This window comes from Dendrobates tinctorius, unplaced genomic scaffold, assembly GCF_039654945.1.
Source record: "Dendrobates tinctorius isolate UK_male_01 unplaced genomic scaffold, ASM3965494v1 ptg000251l, whole genome shotgun sequence".
NCBI lineage: Eukaryota > Metazoa > Chordata > Amphibia > Anura > Dendrobatidae > Dendrobates > Dendrobates tinctorius.
The window spans coordinates 3,232,711-3,247,398 of record NW_027361918.1 but is presented as its reverse complement, the minus strand read 5'-3'; the positions used below and the strand labels follow the sequence as shown (position 1 = coordinate 3,247,398).

General features: G+C 47.8%; 1 protein-coding gene across 1 annotated transcript in view; it reads left to right on the top strand.

The window, feature by feature from the left end:
• Positions 1-14,688, top strand: part of LOC141065427 (uncharacterized) — a 120,333-nt gene that overhangs the window by 43,193 nt on the left and 62,452 nt on the right. Inside the window, exon 3 of the mRNA XM_073557921.1 lies at positions 1,203-1,379. Coding sequence (XP_073414022.1) covers positions 1,203-1,379 — 177 coding nt within the window. The remainder of the gene's footprint in view (positions 1-1,202; positions 1,380-14,688) is intronic.

Sequence of the window (14,688 nt, the reverse complement as noted above, 5' to 3'; positions counted from 1 at the left end):
GAAAGAAGAGGGAGATAGAACTACATGCAGGCAGGTAGAGAAGCAGAGCTGCAGCTTGCACGAAGAGGGATGGTAACTGAAGCATGGAAGTCACATGCCAAGGAAATGTAGCAGAGCTGTGTTTGCGTGCATATTCATGACAAGAGTTAACAGTTGCTATGGCTCTGTTATGCAGACTTATGCTAATTTTCCTAATATTATAATTTCCTTTAAACCCTTCTACTGACTTCTGATTTTGTCTTTGCTCGGCTCCGGTTGCCATCGCAGCTCTTTGACACCTAATGATCATGGTTATATTTTGCTCCTTGCCTCTCTAACCATCTAGCAGATCTGGCATCTCTGAACCTAAACTGCAAGGATCTGAGCGACCTCAGTAGGTTCTGTAGTTACTTATGTGTTTTTATAAAATATTTCCATTCTTTTTACTTTTTGTTAAAAACCTTTTGATATCCGAAACTACCTGCTTCATGCCTCTAAATTCACGGTAAGGAAAACAAAACCCTCCAGTGATCACGTTCCTGGATCCACCCCCTATTCGGAGTGCTCAACCGGCAGAATCCAACTCCACCGCAAGTAACAAAGTAATGTCTCCTCCTCACTCCTTCATGTAATTCATATAGACAGGGATAATGTGTTCCTCCCATACAGTCCTGACATAAATATCATATAGTCCTGACCTCCCGGGCCCTCGAGAAAATCTCTACATCTAATGTGCAGTCGTTTACATTGATCTTCCAAATTGGACGAAACGAACCTGGAGAAGACGTTTTGGCAAAGAACATCTATTATTAGTATAGGTAACAGGATGTCTTTCAGAGGGTTTCCCGTTATTCTCTGAGAAGTTACCAGGTTTTGTTCCTGATTCCACCTTGGCTTCTATATCCGAGGAGGATTCCATAGAAGAGTCTCCGGTATCACCGTCTGCCTGTATCTTTCTATCTTCACCCTCACTGCTGTCTCCAGCACACTGCTGACAGAGCTGCCCAGACAGCACCACCACCAAACCACCAGCAGCAACTTTGTGTTGACTCTCGATCTCCAACTACGAGGGTCCTCGGACCTCCCAAACAGCGAGGAGTAAACCAGGTAGTCGGGGCCACATGAGCTCAACTATTGAGATGGATGGGCAGCTGCAGAGACAACACATCAACTGTCTTATGTTTCCTTATGTGTAATATTCATCATCATCTCTCCTTATACAGGATTACACAATAGAGAAGAAGACATCAGGTGACTGTGTGACTCCCATCATCCATCTCCATGTATCCGGAGGAGGGAGCAGCAATGAGAGCCCCATCACAGAAGCCCCACACTCCCCGATGCCTGAGAAGAAGATCCTAGATCTCACCACCGAGATCACAGAGCTGCTGACTGGAGAGGTGACTGCTGGGAGATTATACAGTGTACACTGGGGGATTCTGGGTGATGAGAGGAGACTGCTGGGAGATTATACAGTATACACTGGAGGATTCTGGGTGATGAGAGGAGACTGCTGGGAGGTTATACAGTATACACTGGAGGATTCTGGGTGATGAGAGGAGACTGCTGGGAGATTATACAGTATACACTGGAGGATTCTGGGTGATGAGAGGAGACTGCTGGGAGATTATACAGTATACACTGGAGGATTCTGGGTGATGAGAGGAGACTGCTGGGAGATTATACAGTATACACTGGAGGATTCTGGGTGATGAGAGGAGACTGCTGGGAGATTATACAGTATACACTGGAGGATTCTGGGTGATGAGAGGAGACTGCTGGGAGATTATACAGTATACACTGGAGGATTCTGGGTGATGAGAGGAGACTGCTGGGAGATTATACAGTGTACACTGGAGGATTCTGGGTGATGAGAGGAGACTGCTGGGAGATTATACAGTGTACACTGGAGGATTCTGGGTGATGAGAGGAGACTGCTGGGAGATTATACAGTGTACACTGGAGGATTCTGGGTGATGAGAGGAGACTGCTGGGAGATTATACAGTGTACACTGGAGGATTCTGGGTGATGAGAGGAGACTGCTGGGAGATTATACAGTGTACACTGGAGGATTCTGGGTGATGAGAGGAGACTGCTGGGAGATTATACAGTGTACACTGGAGGATTCTGGGTGATGAGAGGAGACTGCTGGGAGATTATACAGTATACACTGGAGGATTCTGGGTGATGAGAGGAGACTGCTGGGAGATTATACAGTATACACTGGAGGATTCTGGGTGATGAGAGGAGACTGCTGGGAGATTATACAGTGTACACTGGAGGATTCTGGATGATGAGAGGAGACTGCTGGGAGATTATACAGTATACACTGGAGGATTCTGGGTGATGAGAGGTGACTGCTGTGAGATTATACAGTATACACTGGAGGATTCTGGGTGATGAGAGGAGACTGCTGGGAGATTATACAGTATACACTGGAGGATTCTGGGTGATGAGAGGAGACTGCTGGGAGATTATACAGTATACACTGGAGGATTCTGGGTGATGAGAGGAGACTGCTGGGAGATTATACAGTGTACACTGGAGGATTCTGGATGATGAGAGGAGACTGCTGGGAGATTATACAGTATACACTGGAGGATTCTGGGTGATGAGAGGAGACTGCTGGGAGATTATACAGTATACACTGGAGGATTCTGGGTGATGAGAGGAGACTGCTGGGAGATTATACAGTGTACACTGGAGGATTCTGGGTGATGAGAGGAGACTGCTGGGAGATTATACAGTATACACTGGAGGATTCTGGGTGATGAGAGGAGACTGCTGGGAGATTATACAGTATACACTGGAGGATTCTGGGTGATGAGAGGAGACTGCTGGGAGATTATACAGTGTACACTGGAGGATTCTGGATGATGAGAGGAGACTGCTGGGAGATTATACAGTATACACTGGAGGATTCTGGGTGATGAGAGGTGACTGCTGTGAGATTATACAGTATACACTGGAGGATTCTGGGTGATGAGAGGAGACTGCTGGGAGATTATACAGTATACACTGGAGGATTCCGGGTGATGAGAGGAGACTGCTGGGAGATTATACAGTATACACTGGAGGATTCTGGGTGATGAGAGGAGACTGCTGGGAGATTATACAGTGTACACTGGAGGATTCTGGGTGATGAGAGGAGACTGCTGGGAGATTATACAGTGTACACTGGAGGATTCTGGATGATGAGAGGAGACTGCTGGGAGATTATACAGTATACACTGGAGGATTCTGGGTGATGAGAGGAGACTGCTGGGAGATTATACAGTGTACACTGGAGGATTCTGGATGATGAGAGGAGACTGCTGGGAGATTATACAGTATACACTGGAGGATTCTGGGTGATGAGAGGTGACTGCTGTGAGATTATACAGTATACACTGGAGGATTCTGGGTGAGGAGAGGAGACTGCTGGGAGATTATACAGTATACACTGGAGGATTCTGGGTGATGAGAGGAGACTGCTGGGAGATTATACAGTGTACACTGGAGGATTCTGGGTGATGAGAGGAAACTGCTGGGAGATTATACAGTATACACTGGAGGATTCTGGGTGATGAGAGGAGACTGCTGTGAGATTATACAGTATACACTGGAGGATTCTGGGTGATGAGAGGAGACTGCTGGGAGATTATACAGTGTACACTGGAGGATTCTGGGTGATGAGAGGAGACTGCTGGGAGATTATACAGTATACACTGGAGGATTCTGGGTGATGAGAGGAGACTGCTGGGAGATTATACAGTGTACACTGGAGGATTCTGAGTGATGAGAGGAGACTGCTGGGAGATTATACAGTATACACTGGAGGATTCTGGGTGATGAGAGGAGACTGCTGGGAGATTATACAGTATACACTGGAGGATTCTGGGTGATGAGAGGAGACTGCTGGGAGATTATACAGTGTACACTGGAGGATTCTGGGGGATTAGAGGAGACTGCTGGGAGATTATACAGTATACACTGGAGGATTCTGGGTGATGAGAGGAGACTGCTGGGAGATTATACAGTGTACACTGGAGGATTCTGGGGGATTAGAGGAGACTGCTGGGAGATTATACAGTATACACTGGAGGATTCTGAGTGATGAGAGGAGACTGCTGGGAGATTATACAGTATACACTGGAGGATTCTGGGTGATGAGAGGAGACTGCTGGGAGATTATACAGTATACACTGGAGGATTCTGGGTGATGAGAGGAGACTGCTGGGAGATTATACAGTGTACACTGGAGGATTCTGGGGGATTAGAGGAGACTGCTGGGAGATTATACAGTATACACTGGAGGATTCTGGGTGATGAGAGGAGACTGCTGGGAGATTATACAGTATACACTGGAGGATTCTGGGTGATGAGAGGAGGCTGCTGGGAGATTATACAGTATACACTGGAGGATTCTGGGTGATGAGAGGAGACTGCTGGGAGATTATACAGTGTACACTGGAGGATTCTGGGTGATGAGAGGAGGCTGCTGGGAGATTATACAGTATACACTGGAGGATTCTGGGTGATGAGAGGTGACTGCTGGGAGATTATACAGTGTACACTGGAGGATTCTGGGTAATGAGAGGAGACTGCTGGGAGATTATACAGTATACACTGGAGGATTCTGGGTGATGAGAGGAGACTGCTGGGAGATTATACAGTGTACACTGGGGGATTCTGGGTAATGAGAGGAGACTGCTGGGAGATTATACAGTGTACACTGGGGGATTCTGGGTAATGAGAGGAGACTGCTGGGAGATTATACAGTATACTCTGGAGGATTCTGGGTGATGAGAGGAGACTGCTGGGAGATTATACAGTATACACTGGAGGATTCTGGGTGATGAGAGGAGACTGCTGGGAGATTATACAGTGTACACTGGGGGATTCTGGGTAATGAGAGGAGACTGCTGGGAGATTATACAGTATACACTGGGGGATTCTGGGTGATGAGAGGAGACTGCTGGGAGATTATACAGTGTACACTGGGGGATTCTGGGTGATGAGAGGAGACTGCTGGGAGATTATACAGTGTACACTGGAGGATTCTGGGTGATGAGAGGAGACTGCTGGGAGATTGTACAGTGTACACTGGAGGATTCTGGGTGATGAGAGGAGACTGCTGGGAGATTATACAGTGTACACTGGAGGATTCTGGGTGATGAGAGGAGACTGCTGGGAGATTATACAGTATACACTGGAGGATTCTGGGTGATGAGAGGAGACTGCTGGGAGATTATACAGTGTACACTGGAGGATTCTGGGTGATGAGAGGAGACTGCTGGGAGATTGTACAGTGTACACTGGAGGATTCTGGGTGATGAGAGGAGACTGCTGGGAGATTATACAGTATACACTGGAGGATTCTGGGTGATGAGAGGAGACTGCTGGGAGATTGTACAGTGTACACTGGAGGATTCTGGGTGATGAGAGGAGACTGCTGGGAGATTATACAGTGTACACTGGAGGATTCTGGGTGATGAGAGGAGACTGCTGGGAGATTATACAGTGTACACTGGAGGATTCTGGGTGATGAGAGGAGACTGCTGGGAGATTGTACAGTATACACTGGAGGATTCTGGGTGATGAGAGGAGACTGCTGGGAGATTATACAGTATACACTGGAGGATTCTGGGTGATGAGAGGAGACTGCTGGGAGATTATACAGTGTACACTGGAGGATTCTGGGTGATGAGAGGAGACTGCTGGGAGATTGTACAGTGTACACTGGAGGATTCTGGGTGATGAGAGGAGACTGCTGGGAGATTATACAGTGTACACTGGAGGATTCTGGGTGATGAGAGGAGACTGCTGGGAGATTGTACAGTGTACACTGGAGGATTCTGGGTGATGAGAGGAGACTGCTGGGAGATTATACAGTATACACTGGAGGATTCTGGGTGATGAGAGGAGACTGCTGGGAGATTGTACAGTGTACACTGGAGGATTCCGGGTGATGAGAGGAGACTGCTGGGAGATTGTACAGTGTACACTGGAGGATTCTGGGTGATGAGAGGAGACTGCTGGGAGATTATACAGTGTACACTGGAGGATTCTGGGTGATGAGAGGAGACTGCTGGGAGATTATACAGTGTACACTGGAGGATTCTGGGTGATGAGAGGAGACTGCTGGGAGATTGTACAGTATACACTGGGGGATTCTGGGTGATGAGAGGAGACTGCTGGGAGATTATACAGTATACACTGGGGGATTCTGGGTGATGAGAGGAGACTGCTGGGAGATTATACAGTGTACACTGGAGGATTCTGGGTGATGAGAGGAGACTGCTGGGAGATTGTACAGTATACACTGGGGGATTCTGGGTGATGAGAGGAGACTGCTGGGAGATTACACAGTATACACTGGGGGATTCTGGGTGATGAGAGGAGACTGCTGGGAGATTATACAGTGTACACTGGAGGATTCTGGGTGATGAGAGGAGACTGCTGGGAGATTATACAGTGTACACTGGAGGATTCTGGGTGATGAGAGGAGACTGCTGGGAGATTATACAGTGTACACTGGAGGATTCTGGGTGATGAGAGGAGACTGCTGGGAGATTATACAGTAAACACTGGAGGATTCTGGGGGATGAGAGGTGACTGCTGGGAGATTATACAGTATACACTGGAGGATTCTGGGGGATGAGAGGAGACTGCTGGGAGATTATACAGTATACACTGGAGGATTCTGGGTGATGAGAGGAGACTGCTGGGAGATTATACAGTGTACACTGGAGGATTCTGGGTGATGAGAGGAGACTGCTGGGAGATTATACAGTATACACTGGAGGCTTCTGGGTGATGAGAGGAGACTGCTGGGAGATTATACAGTGTACACTGGAGGATTCTGGGTGATGAGAGGAGACTGCTGGGAGATTATACAGTATACACTGGAGGATTCTGGGGGATGAGAGGAGACTGCTGGGAGATTATACAGTATACACTGGAGGCTTCTGGGTGATGAGAGGAGACTGCTGGGAGATTATACAGTATACACTGGAGGATTCTGGGGGATGAGAGGTGACTGCTGGGAGATTATACAGTATACACTGGAGGATTCTGGGGGATGAGAGGTGACTGCTGGGAGATTATACAGTATACACTGGAGGCTTCTGGGTGATGAGAGGAGACTGCTGGGAGATTATACAGTATACACTGGAGGATTCTGGGGGATGAGAGGTGACTGCTGGGAGATTATACAGTATACACTGGAGGATTCTGGGTGATGAGAGGAGACTGCTGGGAGATTATACAGTATACACTGGGGGATTCTGGGTGATGAGAGGAGACTGCTGGGAGATTATACAGTATACACTGGAGGATTCTGGGTGATGAGAGGAGACTGCTGGGAGATTATACAGTATACACTGGAGGATTCTGGGGGATGAGAGGAGACTGCTGGGAGATTATACAGTATACACTGGAGGATTCTGGGTGATGAGAGGAGACTGCTGGGAGATTATACAGTATACACTGGAGGATTCTGGGGGATGAGAGGAGACTGCTGGGAGATTATACAGTATACACTGGAGGATTCTGGGTGATGAGAGGAGACTGCTGGGAGATTATACAGTATACACTGGAGGATTCTGGGTGATGAGAGGAGACTGCTGGGAGATTATACAGTATACACTGGAGGATTCTGGGTGATGAGAGGTGACTGCTGGGAGATTATACAGTATACACTGGAGGATTCTGGGGGATGAGAGGAGACTGCTGGGTGATTATACAGTATACACTGGAGGATTCTGGGTGATGAGAGGAGACTGCTGGGAGATTATACAGTGTACACTGGAGGATTCTGGGTGATGAGAGGAGACTGCTGGGAGATTATACAGTATACACTGGAGGCTTCTGGGTGATGAGAGGAGACTGCTGGGAGATTATACAGTATACACTGGAGGATTCTGGGTGATGAGAGGAGACTGCTGGGAGATTATACAGTGTACACTGGAGGATTCTGGGGGATGAGAGGAGACTGCTGGGAGATTATACAGTGTACACTGGAGGATTCTGGGGGATGAGAGGAGACTGCTGGGTGATTATACAGTATACACTGGAGGATTCTGGGTGATGAGAGGAGACTGCTGGGAGATTATACAGTATACACTGGAGGATTCTGGGTGATGAGAGGAGACTGCTGGGAGATTATACAGTATACACTGGAGGCTTCTGGGTGATGAGAGGAGACTGCTGGGAGATTATACAGTGTACACTGGAGGATTCTGGGTGATGAGAGGAGACTGCTGGGAGATTATACAGTATACACTGGAGGATTCTGGGGGATGAGAGGAGACTGCTGGGAGATTATACAGTATACACTGGAGGCTTCTGGGTGATGAGAGGAGACTGCTGGGAGATTATACAGTATACACTGGAGGATTCTGGGGGATGAGAGGTGACTGCTGGGAGATTATACAGTATACACTGGAGGATTCTGGGGGATGAGAGGTGACTGCTGGGAGATTATACAGTATACACTGGAGGCTTCTGGGTGATGAGAGGAGACTGCTGGGAGATTATACAGTATACACTGGAGGATTCTGGGGGATGAGAGGTGACTGCTGGGAGATTATACAGTATACACTGGAGGATTCTGGGTGATGAGAGGAGACTGCTGGGAGATTATACAGTATACACTGGGGGATTCTGGGTGATGAGAGGAGACTGCTGGGAGATTATACAGTATACACTGGAGGATTCTGGGTGATGAGAGGAGACTGCTGGGAGATTATACAGTATACACTGGAGGATTCTGGGGGATGAGAGGAGACTGCTGGGAGATTATACAGTATACACTGGAGGATTCTGGGTGATGAGAGGAGACTGCTGGGAGATTATACAGTATACACTGGAGGATTCTGGGGGATGAGAGGAGACTGCTGGGAGATTATACAGTATACACTGGAGGATTCTGGGTGATGAGAGGAGACTGCTGGGAGATTATACAGTATACACTGGAGGATTCTGGGTGATGAGAGGAGACTGCTGGGAGATTATACAGTATACACTGGAGGATTCTGGGGGATGAGAGGTGACTGCTGGGAGATTATACAGTATACACTGGAGGATTCTGTGTGAGGAGAGGAGACTGCTGGGAGATTATACAGTATACACTGGAGGCTTCTGGGTGATGAGAGGAGACTGCTGGGAGATTATACAGTATACACTGGAGGATTCTGGGTGAGGAGAGGTGACTGCTGGGAGATTATACAGTATACACTGGAGGATTCTGGGGGATGAGAGGAGACTGCTGGGTGATTATACAGTGTACACTGGAGGATTCTGGGGGATGAGAGGAGACTGCTGGGTGATTATACAGTATACACTGGAGGATTCTGGGTGAGGAGAGGAGACTGCTGGGAGATTATACAGTGTACACTGGAGGATTCTGGGGGATGAGAGGAGACTGCTGGGTGATTATACAGTATACACTGGAGGATTCTGGGTGATGAGAGGAGACTGCTGGGAGATTATACAGTGTACACTGGAGGCTTCTGGGTGATGAGAGGAGACTGCTGGGAGATTATACAGTATACACTGGAGGATTCTGGGGGATGAGAGGTGACTGCTGGGAGATTATACAGTATACACTGGAGGATTCTGGGGGATGAGAGGTGACTGCTGGGAGATTATACAGTGTACACTGGAGGCTTCTGGGTGATGAGAGGAGACTGCTGGGAGATTATACAGTATACACTGGAGGATTCTGTGTGAGGAGAGGAGACTGCTGGGAGATTATACAGTATACACTGGAGGATTCTGGGTGATGAGAGGAGACTGCTGGGAGATTATACAGTATACACTGGAGGATTCTGGGGGATGAGAGGTGACTGCTGGGAGATTATACAGTATACACTGGAGGATTCTGTGTGAGGAGAGGAGACTGCTGGGAGATTATACAGTATACACTGGAGGATTCTGGGTGATGAGAGGAGACTGCTGGGAGATTATACAGTATACACTGGAGGATTCTGGGTGATGAGAGGAGACTGCTGGGAGATTATACAGTATACACTGGAGGCTTCTGGGTGATGAGAGGAGACTGCTGGGAGATTATACAGTATACACTGGAGGATTCTGGGGGATGAGAGGTGACTGCTGGGAGATTATACAGTATACACTGGAGGATTCTGCGTGATGAGAGGAGACTGCTGGGAGATTATACAGTATACACTGGAGGATTCTGGGTGATGAGAGGAGACTGCTGGGAGATTATACAGTATACACTGAAGGATTCTGGGTGATGAGAGGAGACTGCTGGGAGATTATACAGTATACACTGGAGGATTCTGGGTGATGAGAGGAGACTGCTGGGAGATTATACAGTATACACTGGAGGATTCTGGGTGATGAGAGGAGACTGCTGGGAGATTATACAGTGTACACTGGAGGATTCTGGGTGATGAGAGGAGACTGCTGGGAGATTATACAGTGTACACTGGAGGATTCTGGGTGATGAGAGGAGACTGCTGGGAGATTATACAGTACACACTGGAGGATTCTGGGTGATGAGAGGAGACTGCTGGGAGATTATACAGTGTACACTGGAGGATTCTGGGTGATGAGAGGAGACTGCTGGGAGATTATACAGTGTACACTGGAGGATTCTGGGGGATGAGAGGAGACTGCTGGGAGATTATACAGTATACACTGGAGGATTCTGGGTGATGAGAGGAGACTGCTGGGAGATTATACAGTACACACTGGAGGATTCTGGGTGATGAGAGGAGACTGCTGGGAGATTATACAGTGTACACTGGAGGATTCTGGGTGATGAGAGGAGACTGCTGGGAGATTATACAGTACACACTGGAGGATTCTGGGTGATGAGAGGAGACTGCTGGGAGATTATACAGTGTACACTGGAGGATTCTGGGTGATGAGAGGAGACTGCTGGGAGATTATACAGTGTACACTGGAGGATTCTGGGTGATGAGAGGAGACTGCTGGGAGATTATACAGTGTACACTGGAGGATTCTGGGTGATGAGAGGAGACTGCTGGGAGATTGTACAGTGTACACTGGAGGATTCTGGGTGATGAGAGGAGACTGCTGGGAGATTATACAGTGTACACTGGAGGATTCTGGGTGATGAGAGGAGACTGCTGGGAGATTGTACAGTGTACACTGGAGGATTCTGGGTGATGAGAGGAGACTGCTGGGAGATTATACAGTGTACACTGGAGGATTCTGGGTGATGAGAGGAGACTGCTGGGAGATTATACAGTGTACACTGGAGGATTCTGGGTGATGAGAGGAGACTGCTGGGAGATTATACAGTATACACTGGAGGATTCTGGGGGATGAGAGGTGACTGCTGGGAGATTATACAGTATACACTGGAGGATTCTGGGGGATGAGAGGAGACTGCTGGGTGATTATACAGTGTACACTGGAGGATTCTGGGTGATGAGAGGAGACTGCTGGGAGATTATACAGTATACACTGGAGGATTCTGCGTGATGAGAGGAGACTGCTGGGAGATTATACAGTATACACTGGAGGATTCTGGGTGATGAGAGGAGACTGCTGGGAGATTATACAGTATACACTGAAGGATTCTGGGTGATGAGAGGAGACTGCTGGGAGATTATACAGTATACACTGGAGGATTCTGGGTGATGAGAGGAGACTGCTGGGAGATTATACAGTATACACTGGAGGATTCTGGGTGATGAGAGGAGACTGCTGGGAGATTATACAGTGTACACTGGAGGATTCTGGGTGATGAGAGGAGACTGCTGGGAGATTATACAGTGTACACTGGAGGATTCTGGGTGATGAGAGGAGACTGCTGGGAGATTATACAGTACACACTGGAGGATTCTGGGTGATGAGAGGAGACTGCTGGGAGATTATACAGTGTACACTGGAGGATTCTGGGTGATGAGAGGAGACTGCTGGGAGATTATACAGTGTACACTGGAGGATTCTGGGGGATGAGAGGAGACTGCTGGGAGATTATACAGTATACACTGGAGGATTCTGGGTGATGAGAGGAGACTGCTGGGAGATTATACAGTACACACTGGAGGATTCTGGGTGATGAGAGGAGACTGCTGGGAGATTATACAGTGTACACTGGAGGATTCTGGGTGATGAGAGGAGACTGCTGGGAGATTATACAGTGTACACTGGAGGATTCTGGGGGATGAGAGGAGACTGCTGGGAGATTATACAGTATACACTGGAGGATTCTGGGTGATGAGAGGAGACTGCTGGGAGAATATACAGTATACGCTGGAGGATTCTGGGTGATGAGAGGAGACTGCTGGGAGATTATACAGTATACACTGGAGGATTCTGGGTGATGAGAGGAGAGGAGACTGCTGGGAGATTATACAGTATACACTGGAGGATTCTGGGGGATGAGAGGAGACTACTGGGAGATTATACAGTGTACACTGGAGGATTCTGGGTGATGAGAGGAGAGGAGACTGCTGGGAGATTATACAGTATACACTGGAGGATTCTGGGGGATGGGAGGAGACTGCTGGGAGATTATACAGTATACACTGGAGGATTCTGGGTGATGAGAGGAGACCGCTGGGAGATTATACAGTATACACTGGAGGATTCTGGGTGATGAGAGGAGACTGCTGGGAGATTATACAGTATACACTGGAGAATTCTGGGTGATGAGAGGAGACTGCTGGGAGATTATACAGTATACACTGGAGGATTCTGGATGATGAGAGGAGACTGCTGGGAGATTATACAGTATACACTGGGGGATTCTGGATCATGAGAGGAGACTGCTGGGAGATTATTCAGTATACACTGGAGGATTCTGGGTGATGAGAGGAGACTTCTGGGAGATTATACAGTGTACACTGGAGGATTCTGGATGATGAGAGGAGACTGCTGGGAGATTATTCAGTATACACTGGAGGATTCTGGATGATGAGAGGAGACTGCTGGGAGATTATACAGTATACACTGGAGGATTCTGGATGATGAGTGGAGACTGCTGGGAGATCATACAGTGTACACTGGAGGATTCTGGGTGATGAGAGGAGACTGCTGGGAGATTATACAGTAAACACTGGAGGATTCTGTGTGATGAGAGGAGACTTCTGGGAGATTATACAGTATACACTGGAGGATTCTGCATGATGAGAGGAGACTGCTGGGAGATTATACAGTATACACTGGAGAATTCTGGGTGATGAGAGGAGACTGCTGGGAGATTATACAGTATACACTGGGGGATTCTGGATCATGAGAGGAGACTGCTGGGAGATTATTCAGTATACACTGGAGGATTCTGGGTGATGAGAGGAGACTTCTGGGAGATTATACAGTGTACACTGGAGGATTCTGGATGATGAGAGGAGACTGCTGGGAGATTATTCAGTATACACTGGAGGATTCTGGATGATGAGAGGAGACTGCTGGGAGATTATACAGTATACACTGGAGGATTCTGGATGATGAGTGGAGACTGCTGGGAGATTATACAGTATACACTGGAGGATTCTGGATGATGAGAGGAGACTGCTGGGAGATTATTCAGTATACACTGGAGGATTCTGGATGATGAGAGGAGACTGCTGGGAGATTATACAGTATACACTGGAGGATTCTGGGTGATGAGAGGAGACCGCTGGGAGATTATACAGTATACACTGGAGGATTCTGGGTGATGAGAGGAGACTGCTGGGAGATTATACAGTATACACTGGAGAATTCTGGGTGATGAGAGGAGACTGCTGGGAGATTATTCAGTATACACTGGAGGATTCTGGATCATGAGAGGAGACTGCTGGGAGATTATTCAGTATACACTGGAGGATTCTGGATGATGAGAGGAGACTGCTGGGAGATTATACAGTATACACTGGAGGATTCTGGGTGATGAGAGGAGACCGCTGGGAGATTATACAGTATACACTGGAGGATTCTGGGTGATGAGAGGAGACTGCTGGGAGATTATACAGTATACACTGGAGAATTCTGGGTGATGAGAGGAGACTGCTGGGAGATTATACAGTATACACTGGAGGATTCTGGGTGATGAGAGGAGACTGCTGGGAGATTATACAGTATACACTGGAGGATTCTGGATCATGAGAGGAGACTGCTGGGAGATTATTCAGTATACACTGGAGGATTCTGGATGATGAGAGGAGACTGCTGGGAGATTATACAGTATACACTGGAGGATTCTGGGTGATGAGAGGAGACCGCTGGGAGATTATACAGTATACACTGGAGGATTCTGGGTGATGAGAGGAGACTGCTGGGAGATTATACAGTATACACTGGAGAATTCTGGGTGATGAGAGGAGACTGCTGGGAGATTATACAGTATACACTGGAGAATTCTGGGTGATGAGAGGAGACTGCTGGGAGATTATACAGTATACACTGGAGGATTCTGGATCATGAGAGGAGACTGCTGGGAGATTATTCAGTATACACTGGAGGATTCTGGATGATGAGAGGAGACTGCTGGGAGATTATACAGTATACACTGGAGGATTCTGGGTGATGAGAGGAGACCGCTGGGAGATTATACAGTATACACTGGAGGATTCTGGGTGATGAGAGGAGACTGCTGGGAGATTATACAGTATACACTGGAGAATTCTGGGTGATGAGAGGAGACTGCTGGGAGATTATACAGTATACACTGGAGGATTCTGGATGATGAGAGGAGACTGCTGGGAGATTATACAGTATACACTGGGGGATTCTGGATCATG